The 15187-nt window shown below is 35.0% G+C and overlaps 1 protein-coding gene across 4 annotated transcripts; it reads left to right on the top strand.

Moving 5' to 3' along the window:
- On the top strand, nucleotides 5134–13434 carry LOC18610002. Of its 4 annotated transcripts, none has more exons than XM_018116046.1 (9): nucleotides 5134–6454; nucleotides 7438–7518; nucleotides 7893–7990; nucleotides 8107–8224; nucleotides 11422–11541; nucleotides 11721–11833; nucleotides 11912–12069; nucleotides 12379–13124; nucleotides 13167–13434. In XM_018116046.1, exons 1-8 carry the CDS (start codon nucleotides 5818–5820, stop codon nucleotides 13088–13090), a joined length of 2037 nt encoding a protein of 678 aa, XP_017971535.1. In that variant the 5' UTR covers nucleotides 5134–5817; the 3' UTR covers nucleotides 13091–13124; nucleotides 13167–13434. The 4 variants fall into 4 exon arrangements, with proteins under 4 accessions (XP_017971535.1, XP_017971534.1, XP_017971533.1 ...); XM_018116045.1 differs by having other exon boundaries at nucleotides 11419–11541; XM_018116044.1 differs by having other exon boundaries at nucleotides 11416–11541; nucleotides 13171–13434.

Below are 15187 nucleotides of genomic sequence, written 5' to 3'. Positions count from 1 at the left end.
AAAATAGTCATATGACAAATGACCATGTTTACCACAATTATAACATCTAGGTAATACTTTAGCTGAATATTTATTGTGGTATGCATATCTTTTTGAAGATTCATTTTTCAAACATTTAAGAGTTGTGTTTTCATCAAGAGTTATTTGCAAAGCTTCAAACTTGTTTTCCAGCTTTTGTTTTAAAAACTCAAATTATGTTTTTGAGTGCTCTAACTCAACTTGCAAAATATTTCTTTGTTAAAAAACAGAGGTGAACTTTTGTTTGATTTGTTCCAAATCATTTTCAAGTAATGCAGCTTTTTTCTTCAATGATTTGTATTTTGAAAAAAGTTTTTCAAATTCATCATAATGACATTCATATTTATCTTGTAAATCATCATAAGAATTAATGCAAGGGATGAAGGTACCTCTGTTCCATCCTCTTGTGCCATTAAACATATGTTTGCTCTTTTCTCAGATTTTTCATCATCAGTTTTAGAGCTTGATGTGTCAGTGTCTGACCATGTCGTAGTCATCATTACTTTCTTGGATCTCTTATTTTTCTTAGGGGTTTCATCTTTCAGCAATAGACACTCAGACTTGAAGTGACCAGGTTTCTTGCATTTGTAGCAGATCATCTCTTCCTTTTTATTGGAGTCATTTTTGTTCCTTATTTTCGATGAAGCACCTTGGTCTTTCTTGAAACCTCTTCTAGTTAGCCTTCGATTTCTTCTGTTCATTAGTTTTTTGAATTTTCTTTCAACTAGAGCTAAATCTTCATCATCATCACAGGAAAACTCTTCTAGCTCTTCTTTAAGAATGTTGGCTTTAAGTGCAATGCTCTTTTTCTTTTTCTTTTCCTTTGCTTCCCTTCAGTCTTTTTCTTCTTCTTCCTTAAGCTTCAGCTCATGAGTGAGAAGAGAACCACATATCTCATCGAGAGTGATGATGTTCAGATCTTTAGCCTCTCTAATGGCAGTCACTTTTAGTTTTCAGGATTTTGGTAGGCATCTAAGCTGTCTCTTAACTAATTCATGTTCAAGGATATGCTTGCCTAGCTGACGTAATTTATTTGTAATGTTTGTAAACCTATCAAACATGCTAGTGATGTCTTCACCAGGTTCTATTTTGAACATTTCATAACTATGTGTTAAGAGAGCAATTTTGGACTCCTTTACTTGAGAAGTCCCTTCATGGATTATTCTAAATTTTTTTCGCACTTGTTTAGCTGTTGTATAGCTTGAGACTTTATTAAATTCAGTGGGGGTCAAGGCACAATGTAATGTGTTGATGGCCTTAAAGTTTATTTGAACTTTTTTAGTTTCAGCCTCAATCCATTCAAACCTTAGCATGGGCATCAACTCATTTGTTAATACATTCACAGTTGAGGGCATAAAGGGTCCATCAGTTATGATATCCCACATTTCATAATCTATAGCTTTAATATAGATTGACATTCCAGTGCTTTAATAAGAGTAATTAGAGCCATCAAATAGATGTGGTCTGTTTGTTGATTATCTCTCAGCAACTATGGTGTTTTGTTGAGCCATTTGAATCCTCCTAAAAGATATTAAGCCTTATAAACAGGGAACTAGCTTTGATACCAATTGTTGGTCCCGTTGATATGTGCTAGAGGGGGGGTGAATAACATAATTTGGCTTTTGACAAGGTGTGGAACTAATTTCCAGAATAAAGAAGATAAAAACAGAGTAGACAATGGACAATAATTTATAGTGGTTCGGTCCAAGACCTACATCCACTACCTTGATTATCCAACCAAGGATTTTTCAAACCAAATCACTAAAGCAGTGGAATTCACAAGCTTCCACCAAGCTTTTACAATGGCTTTTCGCAAGCTCAGCCATAACCTTTACACTAGTTTTTCCCGAGCTAAACTAAAACCCAAAGTAATTTTCCAAGGCTCAACCACAACCTATAACATTCAAGCTTTCCCAAGCTTGAATAACCCCTTAGAGTGACTCCCTCACTCTAAGTATACAAGAAGAAGTGGTAAAAGAAAGTACCTATGATCACTAGATGATCTGATTGGTATAAGATTGAGTGCTAATCACAGATGCAAAAGAGTAGGCATTAAAGTGCAGACAAGTGCAGTGAAGCTTTTCTGGTTTTTCAACTTTCTATAGCTCAAATCTCATTCAAGGCTTCAAAAAACTTGTTTTTAATTGTTGGAAGACCCTTTTATACTTGAAGATGCAACTCTGATGGCAGTTTGACAGTTTATATCTGTTGAAAACAGTTGAGGATGAGTTTTAGCCGTTAATTTGTCTTGTAGTACTCTAGTTTAAATTACAGACAGAGAGCTCTTAGTCGACAAACTTGGTTGACTAAGTTGATTATGTTTCTGGTTTGCAGATTCTGGCAGAGGGCACTTAGTCGACTGACTTGGATGACTAAGTTGGTTTTGTTTCTCAAACTCTTTAGCCCGTCATTTATTCAATTTGAAATTTGGTCAACCAATGTTCTTCTTTATTTCACCAATAAGCTTCCTCCTTGTTATTCAGTTACATCTTGTTGATTTTATCCCTCTTTTTCTTTCAAAAATACTCTTTAAAGATTTAAGAAATTAATTTTCATATATTAATTTCCTGCACACTCAAATAAAGAAATTAGACATAAATAAATGAGAATGTTTTATTATCATCAAAAACTAATGGAGCCAACACCACATTAGCATCATATGATACAAAAAATGACAAGTGGTGATTTGATTGATAATAGTTAGTTAATTATTAGTAATAAGAACTTATTTGATTTAAAATAAAAGTATATAGATTTGGTTAAATGCAATAGAAGAATAAGAATTGATTTGAATTTTTGTCATAATACCTAAAAAAACCCTAAACTATTAAGAAAAATTCAAATGAACTCTTATACTTTTATTACATTCAATTAAACTCTCTTACTTTTTTTTTGAGCCAAATAAGCCCTTATACTTTTAGTTTGAGTTAAATAGACTCTTATAACTAATGATTGTCTTAATCCAAATGTTGTTTATTATTCTATGTCGTGTAACTTGACATGGTATGCTAGCATATCATAATTGACGGTAACGTGATATGCTGATATATCATAATTGATGATGATGTGATATGTTTGATATAATAATATGATCATGTAACATTTTTCACTCTCCACATCGATATCATATGGATATAAAATGGTAATTGTCATTTTAATTAATAGTAATTAATTAATTATTAATCATAAAAGCTTATTTGATCCAAAATAAAAAAACATAAATTTGATTAAATGCAATAAAAGAATTAAAACTTATTTAAATTTTGTTGAATAGTTTCTCTTCAAAAAAAAAATTAAATAGTTTAGAAAGTTTATTTGAATATCATGTCAATTTTTTAACAAATATAAATTTTTTTAAAATATTATAAAAAAAAAATTAATGCAATAAAGTTTACGATCGGATGTACACCCCAAAATTGACAGGAAAAGAATTTTGTGTGATAGGATCAGAGAAAACTAATTACCATAATTTTGTAAACTTTCATGTATATATAAAAAACAAATCATATTATCAAAATCTTGACAAAGAAAATACAATTAAATAGGAAAGTGGATGGATGGTTTTACTTGACGTGTGGGGTGTGTAAACACGAGATTGTCAACGAAACATTTCGTCCATCTTGCAAGGTGTAAGAACAAGGTTAAAGCTTTGGTTTAATGGAAATTGAACTCCACTCTTGATTCCACATGTTAGTGCCATGTTATCCACAAACACTGAGACCTATGCTGCTAACTTTCACATGATTTCAGTCATCACCATCTTACCCCCAAATTGCCAGCTCTTAATTAGTCCTGTTCCAAGCAAAGTCAAAAGTTTATAATTAATGGGTATGAGCTTTAGTGTTGATCGCAAGGAGACTCTAGAAATTCCAATCTCAAAGTTCAAAGTCTTATCATGTGTGATTTTATCGAATTTTATATTGAATTTTGTCTATCTATATGTTACTTTATTGAGTTGTTTGTTATTATTTTTCTTATATTAGAAGTAATAGTCGCCAATAATACATATCTATCTATATATATATAATAAAAATGATTAGATTATCGTGATTGTTGTTTCAGTTGTTTATATTTATCTCGTCGAAATATAAATTTATCAATTATTATTTGAAAAACTTATATTGATTAAGAAAATATTGTGCAAATAACACCACTTGTTTTTTCTTCTTTTATTTGCTTTTATTTTTTTTGGGTTTTTTTTTAAATTATATATATATACACGTAGGTATGTATTATTAGTCATTATCGTTTGGTATGTATAGTACTCAAAATTATTAATTACACTTTAAATATTATTTAAAAATTTATAAATGCAATACGAATTAGATGTTCAATGTTTATAGGATTGTAATTTTTATTTAAAAAAAATTAGTATTATCTTTGTTTATTTGATGTGTTAATTTAAAATTTTTGTAATTAAATATATCTTTATTATGGGGTTATTTAAGCATTCATTTGTAAAACTTTTGTGTTGGTTTGATATTAATTAAATTTTAATGCGAAGCCCATTATAATAATAGGTTTGTCAACTTTATTTGCAAACTCTAAATTTTATATAAAAAAATTAATTAAATTTGTCATTATTACATTGTTAATTAACATTTATGTCTCTACTGCTCAAGCAGTACAAAATTGTAAAAAAATAAAATGGCAAGAAAGCGCAATTGTAATAATTTATACTCACTCTACCCCTTATATAAAATTATAGTTATTAATAATTTTTTCTTACAATTTCACTCAAACTCGAAATAAATTTTAAACTCTAAAACACCAAAATCAACAAAAAAAATTAATAAATAAATATCGTTCTTGAAAAAAAAAAAACCTTTTGACACGTCTAAAAGACTAAATCACCAGACCAAGAAAAATATTCTATCATGGTTGAATCCATATTAAAAAAATACTCAAGAAGTTAAATTTAAATCGATTTTAAAAATTAACAGAAAAAGGTAAAACAATCAAATTATAAAATCAAAAATCAAAAATCAAAAACAGATGCACACTAAAAAGTTTAGAGTTTGAGTTAATAAATCTTAAACCCAAAACCCAAAAGGAGTAAGAGTTAAAGAAATAAAATGTCATTCCTTGAACAATAGTTAAATATGAAATCACTCTCTGAGAATATTCTATCATGGTTCGATCCACACTCGATCCACATTAGGAAAAGTGAGTGAGGAGGAGATGGATGAAGTTGTTTGGACTTTGGATTTTAGCCACCATTTAAGACCATAAGCATGCGTGATCGATAAGCCATTTTTCTTCACCTTCACTCCCGAGAAAGTCTTCCTTCTCTTTTTTCCACCAAAAAACCTAAACCCTAGATCTCTTTTATTATTTATTTTTGGGTTTTTTTTTTTATATTTCTTGTGACACTCCCCATCTTCACGTCACACTTTTTTGTTGCACTGTATCTTCACACGCACAACACACAACAAAAACTAGAGACCCATTTTCCAGATCTGACTAAATTAGACCAATCCCATTTCCGTATTTTGGTTTGGCTTTGCTTTGGCTCTTTAACTACCCATTTCCTTTCTCATTGCAAATCTTTTATTAGATCTCCTTAAACCCAGAAAAGCAACAAAAAAAACCCAGTTGTTAATTTTTTCACGGAATTACGTCTTGTTTTATAAGTTGAATCAGTTTGAGTTAAAAGAATTTTGTTTGTGATTTAACGTGATCCGGTTGGATTTTGTGGGATATAAAATAATTAGATCTGGATTTGGGGTATTTTAATTTATATATGTTGTTTTAGTAGTTTGGGTATCTTTCTTTGGATTGGTTCGAAAGTTTTTCTCAATGGCAATGCCATCGGGAAATGTAGTTTTATCTGATAAAATGCAGTTCCCTGCTACTGCAGCTGCAGGAGCCGGCGGCGGTGGTGCTGTTGGGGCCGTTGGTGGCGGTGGAGGTGGAGGAGGAGAGATCCATCAGCACCACCACCGGCAATGGCTCCCCGATGAGCGTGATGGCTTTATCTATTGGTTGCGTGGGGAATTCGCTGCATCCAATGCTATTATTGACTCTCTTTGTCATCATTTGCGTGAGGTTGGGGAAGTTGGGGAGTATGAAGCCGTCATAGCTTGCATTCAACAAAGGAGATGTAATTGGAACCCCGTGCTTCATATGCAGCAGTACTTTTCGGTTGCTGAGGTTTCCTACGCGCTTCAACAAGTTGCGTGGAGACGGAGACAAAGGCATTATGATTCGGGAAAAGTTGGGGGAATTAAAAGATCTGGAATGGGGTTTAAGGGGCAGAGGATGGAGGTGGCTAAAGAAGTGCAGAATTCTGGGGTAGATAGTGATGGGAATTCGACTGTTACTGCAGTTTCGGAGAGAAATGAGAGAGGGAGTGAGAAACGTGAGGAAGTTAAGTCGTGTGGTGAGGTAGGGAAGGTGGAGGATAAGTGCTCAACGTTCACAGAGGATAAAAAAGGTAAGTACTTGGTTCATGTTTCTTTTTTTATCTGTTTTACGTACATTTTGGTGAATGTTGAATGCTTTAGTGAATGATACTTTCTATTCTTCTAGCTTGTTATGGTTGGTTAGTGGTTTGTGATTTAGAGGGTTGAAATTTGTATTCTAAGGGATGCTGTGTGTTGATATTGTTGACTTAGGAGCTATCTACTTGCTTAAAAAGCTTGGTGTTGCCATATATGCTTCTTTCTTGGATGAGGCATATTATCCAAAACAAGAAAGTAGCCTTTTGTTGTTTGATAATTTTTTTTGTTTTGGGTTTGTAGGATTTTAAAGCAAGCTTTCTTAATTGAAAATTGCTGTCACATTCTCTATTTTCGCTTTTCACCTGAATATGTATATGCCTACCTAATCAACAATTGCACTATTTTTGATGGAATAATTTTGCTTGAAACTGGATTTATGTATTTTAAAAGGCAGGTGTTTTTTTTCATCCCAGAGTGGTGCAGTTGGAGATGGGTGAAAAAAAAATTCAGAGGCATGCATTTAATAACTTATTCGTAATCTTGGAGAGGACAAAGTCCACATACTTTATTGCCAAATTCGCTATTAGTTTTACGTGCACATATCAGAATGTGCTGGATGTGATAAATGATTTCAGGTTTCATATTGCGCCAAATATTTGTTTGATGCATTTTTATCTTTGAAAGTATCTCATTAAGGTCTTGAATCTCATCAAAACTGTGTTTTGGGATGGGGATTTTATATCAGTGCATAAGGAAATCAATCTGGTTTTAACTTTTAACTCCTAGGGATTTTTCGTTTGCCCTTGATGACTTTGGATTCATTTTCAAGCTTTCCATAGCCATACCACATTGGATAATAATTACTAAATGCTTTTACAAATGCCAGTTGACACCCATTAAATGAAATTATGTATTGTACTTGACGATTTATGTTGTAAGATTAACATTCCTTTTTGTTTTTTGGCTTTGAACCCAGATACTGGTTCTAAACCTCATGCTGGCGATGCAGAATCTGTAACCGAGGATGTAAATGGTGGGTGCACATCAAGCTATAAAGGTACATCCTTTTGCTTCAGTGATGGGTTGCTTTTAGCTCGTAGAAGGTCCTGAAAGGGGAAGCTGCACCATTTATGACTATCAACTGCTGTACATTTAAAGTTCACTAGTCTTGGATTTTTTTTATTGCTAAGACTTGAACTTATCCAAATATATTTACTTATCTATTTTAGAAAAAATCTCCCTCTTTTCCTATTGAGCTAGGAGGTGTGAATAAACTGGGTAGTGTATTGATTGGTTGCACCTTTGATTCAACTCCTGCACCATATGTTGAATTCAGACATTTAACTTGTTCTTTGAATAATTTCTTCATGTTGAACATGTAGTTTCTCTATGTTTTGTTAAATTAATAGTTTTTTATTTATGATTTTTCAGAGAATGATTTATGTTCCATCCAAAACCAGAATGAAAAGCAGAATCTGGCTGCGGGTCCAAAAACTTTTGTTGGTAATGAGATGTTTGACGGAAAGATGGTAATTATTTATAACTTTTATGATGATATATTTGTGAAATTCTGGATGAACTGATAGCTTGCTTTTTTTTCCCCTTCTCTGTTTCTACTTCTTATGGGCAATTATTTTTTTCTTAGGTCAATGTGGTGGATGGGCTAAAATTGTATGAGGAACTGTTTGATGACAAGGAAGTTTTAGATCTTGTATCATTGGTAAATGATTTAAGGGCTGCAGGGAAAAGAGGACAACTTCAAGGTAAATTCTCTTAAAAGTTTCCTTCATTTTTTTTTTTATTTTGGTCCAGCAAGGAGAAAGCAAATCTTTCCAAATTTCATGCAATCATTGGAAGCTGCTAGTTTTTTCCTTGGTTAATTCATCTAATGAGTCATTTTCTCAAGTTGCTGAAGTGACAAGGATAATGAAAAGAAATAAAAATTGCTATTGCACATAGAAGAAAAGGGCTGATTTAGTTGTACGATATATGCTTTAACTAATTTACCTATTTAGGTTGGAGGAATTTTTCCAGCTGTTTTACAGTTAGACTTGTGCTGTAAATGCATGCCTAGACATTGCCCTGGTTCCTGAACATATGAGTGGCTGGAAAAACAGGGCTCATCCTTGTTTCAAGTGACCTAGTTTAGTGTGCTTGCTGGGTCTGTCCTATTCGCAAACCTTCATCTTCTGACTTTTATGAATTTTTGTCACAAGCTTTGAATTAAGTGAAGTAGACCATGGCCATTGAATATAGGTCCCGGCGTGGAACTAGATGTGGATTAGGGCAATGTCATGTCATGTAGTGTAGAGTGATGGTACAGCTAGCTTCTTTCTAACCCACTTTACCTGCGTAACAGTAATTGTAGGCTTCTATTTGTTTATTATTTATTTTATTGTTTCATGCTTGTACTGAGCATGGCTACTACTTTTTTAAATGGGTAGAGATCGGGGAGGCTGTTTTTTTGTTGGCTTCATTATTGCATATAGGTTGTCTCTATTGTGACTTTCAAATGAGCTTAATATTAACTGCCTGGGATGAATGTGACTACGTTGTTATATTATAATGATGAGACAAAAGATAAGGTAAAAAGAGGGAAAACATCTTGGTGGTTGGCAATACTAAGTTTCCTTGTACCACTTGTGAGCATGTAACTTAGCTTGGGTTTTGTGTATCAGAGCTAGTTTTTCTATATTAATTTGTGATTGTATCTGCCTTTTTCTCTACTATCATTGTTTTATATTTTAAAGTGATTACTTGGCATGTTAAATTCTAGTGTTAATTTCATTTGGATGATACATTTTATTTTGTTTTGTCAGCTAGACAAATATAGTGAAAAGAGATGTCTGTTTGGTGCCAAACCTTTGAATTATAAGAGATACGGGCATATAATTACATATATTTTTCTTAATATAACTGCTTTCAATGCATGTAAATTGACTGATACATGTTTATTTTGTTGTATAAACCTTGGCCTGGAACTTGGCTCTGCACTTTGAGTATCTGTTTTATTATAAATACCATCTAGAGTGGAAAGGTCCGTGTTCAATAGAAAGCTGTAGGGCTGGCACATTGATAATTTTTATAAACTGGGTTGAGTCTTGCATTCACAAGGGTAGAGGGATTTTGAGCTGGTTAGCATGGTTTCCCTTCTTACTATGGTGCAACTTCTGGGAACCTAATTATGTGGAGTGAAATTATTCCAACTGCACCAAACGTGCACCCAAAATCAAGTTATGTTATAGTATGTAGTAGCCAAAGGAAAAAGTGCATACAAGAAGGGTAAGTGTAAGAATATTGGGAAAGAAAACCTAGAAAATCAAGGGGATGAAAAATTCTAGTGAGATAGTTTTTTTTCTTTGTTTTTTTTATGTTGCTTTGTTGGGAAGTGGAAGTTGTTGTGGGCTTGAATATGTTCTCTTCCAAGATTGAAATCATAAATTGACATCTAGAGAGGTGTTATTCTGGTGGAAGTCAATGGTATGCCCATTTTTCTTCACAGCAAGAAAAGGCTCTTTTTCTTTTTTGGTTTTTCCTTTTTGGTGGAAATCAGTGGTCAAGACCTGGTCAAATATGTTAAAACTGGATAAGACCTGCCATTTGACCAGTCTGGTCGTTTTTAGAAGAAGCTTTAGCAGCCTGCTTATGTAAATCTCTAGGTAGCCAGCTATCTTTCCGTAGTTGCATGAAAAAGCAAGAGCTATTTGGCTCAAGTGCACTTGACCATAATTAAAAGAATTAGCTTTTCCATGGCCCAGTGCAGCTAACTACCTATGACTTGATTTCTCAGTTATTTTTACTTCTTGCTTCCTTTTATTATTTCTTTGAAACTTCCTGAAATTCTTATTTAGCCTTCATTCTTCAACTCTTTACAGTTTCCTCATTTTCTTCTTGTATACCTATATTATTTTTACATGCTTTGACTTTCTTTTTTTCCTATTTTGCAATCTTTTTTTTTCTGTCTTTTCATTTGCTTGTCAATTCCTTTGAATACATTTTTGTGGAGATTGATAAAGTCAGATTAAACAATTGCATTAAAATTGTATAAAATGTGAAGGGAAAAAATAAAAAACAAATGAGGATTTTTTTACCTTGAATGTGGACTGGCTGGGTTCAACCCTGCCCCCCTTGACTGGTCAGCCTCCAGGCTGGTCTTGTGAATATGATTAAAATAACCAAGTAATGTAGACATAATGTAAAAGTTTTATTGTTATTATTTTTAGAGAAGATGCTTATATGCAAACATGATGTGCTTATAAAATTGGCTTTTAAGCACATAAATATTTACCAAACCAATTTGGCATATCTTAATGTTAGAAAGTATTTACAGCATTTAAAATAAAAACTCTATAAATATGCATCAATTAGGCTATTTTGTTTGTCATTAATCTATATGTTAAGTTGTTAACATACTAAATAGCTTAAATGATCAGTTTAGGACCTTGAAGTTCATTACCAGCTGGTGCTCTCTCCTAGGATCCTATTCCAGTCCTATCTTATGTCCATCATTTGTCCACCCCATTTCTGCATATTTTCGCTTTCAGGCTGTATCATAATCATAGTTAATAGGTTTGCAGCATCATAATTTTAGGAACTATTGTTAATAGTTTTATCGATCATGCAATTTTTCTGGGTCAACCTGGGACTTTGGAATGCATCTGCTAAGTACTGTTCTGGGGATGGTTGAAGGTGCTAGTATTTCTATTACTACCATTGTTGTTAATATCTTTTAAATTTCTGATGTTGTTAGTGTACTATGGCCGATTTCTGTATTACGGAACAGATAATTTTGCTGCTGCTTAAGCTGATTGTGTTCTTTTAATTCCTGATCAATCTTGGAATAATGTTGGTTCAGTCTGGTAGTGCATTTTCTTGGGTGCTGAATATTTGTAAAAGTACCATCTTTGCATTCAAATATCAGTAATAGCTGAATTGTTACATGCCAATTGACAAGAAGCAGGTCAGACATATGTGGCTGCAAAAAGACCTATGAAGGGACATGGTAGAGAGATGATTCAATTGGGCCTTCCAATTGCAGATGCACCGCTAGATGATGAAAATGCTGCAGGGACTTCCAAAGGCATGTTCCTATGATGAGCGTTCGCCTCCTTGATTCCTACACCCGCCCACCCACAAAAACACACACATGCACACAGAAAGTAATAATATATATTTTAAATTTTCACAAAGAATTTTTTTAAAAAAGTTTAAAGTAACAAATAATTTCTATATCTTTCTAATTTGATTTAACTTAAGTAGATCGGAGAATAGAAGGCATTCCTCCCTTGCTGCAAGATACTATTGAACGTTTGGTCAACTTGCAAGTTATGACTGTGAAGCCAGACTCTTGCATCATTGATGTCTATAATGAGGTGGGTAAAAATGGTGCTTTCTGGTGGTTTTTGTAAAATGAGATAGCTTTATGGCTTATGTTATCGTGGTTTTTTTAGGGGGATCATTCACAGCCTCGCATGTGGCCACCATGGTTTGGAAAGCCTGTTTGCATCATGTTTTTGACTGAGTGTGACATTACATTTGGAAGGGTGGTAATTGTAGCTGATCATCCTGGGGACTATAGAGGCTCTTTAAAGCTTTCTCTGGCACCTGGGTAATTATTTCACTTTTTCTGGATCCTACAACCATCACGGTGCTTCAATGTGCTTGGAAAATGGGACATGTGTAGATTAGAAGAATATCCATGTTTTTCCAGATTACTAAGTTTGAGTAATTTAGCTATTAAGTCAATCCTAAATGAAACTGGTAATAATACTTCTAAGGAATAGAGTCCCCACATCTAATAGAATACTGATGGTTATTGAAAGGTATTCTTTCTTAGCATTTCTTCCTCATTGAGGTCAAGTAGATTCTCTTCTTTTGTTTCATATTCTTGAGATTGTATTTTATAACTATCATGCAGATCTCTCCTTGTGATGCAAGGAAAATCAGCTGATTTTGCCAAACATGCACTTCCCTCTGTCCGAAAGCAACGCATACTTGTTACATTTACCAAGTATTGTCAACCAAAGAAGTCTACGACTGACAACCAGAGGCTTTCTTCACCATCAGTCTCTCAGTCTTCCCAATGGGGTCCACCACCTAGTAGATCACCAAATCGTATTCGGCATTCTGCTGGTCCCAAGCATTATGCAGTAATACCAACAACTGGTGTATTGCCGGCCCCACCAATTCGGCCACAAATTCCACCTTCAAGTGGTGTTCAACCTTTATTTGTGCCTACTGCAGTCGCTCCTGCAATTTCTTTTCCTGCTCCAGTTCCGATCCCACCTGGTTCGACTGGGTGGCCAGCTGCCCCAAGGCATCCTCCACCTCGTCTCCCTGTTCCGGGCACTGGAGTTTTCCTACCTCCGCCAGGCTCTGGTAATTCATCATCTCAACAGTTGTCAACTACTGCAACTGAACTTAACATTCTTGTGGAGACCACTTCCCCACGGGAAAAAGAGAATGGTTCTGTGAAACCCAATCATCATACAACTTCTCCTAGGGGTAGGTTGGATGGAAAATCTCCAAAGCAGGACTGCAATGGAAGTGTAGATGGAGCTGGCAGTGGGAGAGCTTTGATGAAGGAAGAACAGCATTGTGCTGACAATAGTGTCAAGCAAACCTGCTAGTGCACTTTAGAGAGAGAGAGAGAGAGAGAGAGAGGAAGGAAGGANGCAAACCTGCTAGTGCACTTGAGAGAGAGAGAGAGAGAGAGAGAGAGAGGGAAAGGAGGTAGGCTGTGAACTGCAATGAGTTTAAGGCAAATGTAAAGAGCGGCGACACGTGAGACTTTTGACATTTAATACCAGTAGGGGGAGAACAAAGGGAGGGAAGAATGTCTCAGTTCTCTCTGCAATCTATTCTGTTCCCTTTTCCATTTTTTGTTGTTTTATTATCGCTCACACTAGGTGGAAAACTCCATTCTTAATTTAACTGTGGTTCTTTTTAATATGTGGTTCAAAAGTTTTCTTAATCAGGAACCATTTTGGGATGCTTAGGAAATTTACCATGCCGGAAAGATGTATTGAGTTACAGATGAAGCAAGTTATTAGGGTTGGCGCTGTATGCTAGCTGCTTAATCCGGTGAAATCCCTCTCTCCTTTAATGATTCAGAGCTTTTTCCCCTCTTCTTTCATGTTTCCTTTACGCTAGAGATAAATGCTTACCAAGCGACCATCTTCAATTCTCTGTACGGCACTCTTGCGGACTTAATCTCGCACTGGATTAAAAGCAAATAGTTCATATTCGATTGTTGACTTCTTTTTACGCTTAGAGAAACCCACTGACGAGGACCCCTGGGGAGTAAGGAGTTCATATTTGGCCTTCATGCTACCTCTTACATTTGAAAGCAACGGCTGCACCAAAATGTAGTTTTCAGCAGCATCTACAACCTTTCCTTCTATATTCAACCAAATCTTTTTTTGAAAATTAAGAATCATTCATTCCAGAAAGGTAGACCAAAAACAAAACAGAGGGTAGAAGACTGATTGGCAGCCAGTCTTGACCCTCCCAACACAAACTGGAAACAAAAACACCAGTACCCCCTCCTTCAGCAGACACAGAGTAACCAACTCTTTCCCTATTTACAAGTGGACTCAAAAAACCTGCGCTAACAGGTGGACAACAGACTAAAAACCAGACAGAACAAAGTAAGACATAAGAACGAATTCACTGTTCCCAACACTAGCTAAATCTGAGCACCAAAACAGGAGACCTGGTGCGAGTCCATCCAGTAAAAATCAGCACCTATCCCTCCTGCAATCCAGAGTCAAAATTAAAAACCAACAAAACTCAACCACATAGATCGACCAACATCAACAGTCGCCCTCCTCTGATAATTAGTGCAGGACTTGCAGCAGGTCGTTAACTCTTTCAACCCCCAACTTGGCAAGATTATCCGCCATCACATTACCTGACCTCTGGATATGAAGGATCTGCCACCTAGGGACCTTTCGGAGCATTGCCTTGATCTTAAGAACCAGATTTCTTTTTTTTGAAGATTAAAAGTATTTCCATTAAATCAGGGTGAAATCCCCTATGTACACAAAAAGGAAGGGACTATGAGAGACTTGGTCCAGGTGCCCTTCCTGAAGCTTGGCATACAAAAAAGCCAGCTGAAAACAAAATACTATACAACTACAAAATATGATATTAGCAAGACTCAAAGAAGTTACAGCCACCCTTAACAGCCAGAAAGGGCGAAGGGAGAGCAAGAGTGAGAAACATGACCATTTTGGATGTTTCTCCCTCTTGCAAATCCATACTCAACCAAAACAACCCAAAAAGCTATTGGCCTTATTATGCAAAAAGTGATCTGCACCAGCAACATAGCAGTAAACACAAGTCAAAAGCATGCCCAATCACTCAAGCAGTTATGGAAACACACATAGCAGATCATGGGCTCTATCAATCCCAGACTTGGCCTTAAGAACCAGATTTCTAAGCCTCCAGTGAGAGGAAGAAGGCTTTGAAACCCAAGTATCTGCATTTTTGGAATCACTTTCCACCACTAGACCAAAACCTTTCAACCAAATTGAGGCAGCATTTATCAATATTCAGCGACTTGTTCTTGCATTGACATCTTAAGTACTTCATGTTAGCAAAAAATGATAAAAAATAAGTGAACCGCTAAATAATTGCCTTCTCTTCTATCATGGTTCGTTTTGCACTCCCAAGAACATATCATTTGTGCTTTAACGTCCATGATGATAGGGCCAGCATGGAAA

Source organism: Theobroma cacao, chromosome 2 (assembly GCF_000208745.1).
Source record: "Theobroma cacao cultivar B97-61/B2 chromosome 2, Criollo_cocoa_genome_V2, whole genome shotgun sequence".
In the NCBI taxonomy this organism is placed as follows: Eukaryota; Viridiplantae; Streptophyta; class Magnoliopsida; order Malvales; family Malvaceae; genus Theobroma; species Theobroma cacao.
This window is presented reverse-complemented; position numbering and strand designations above follow the sequence as displayed.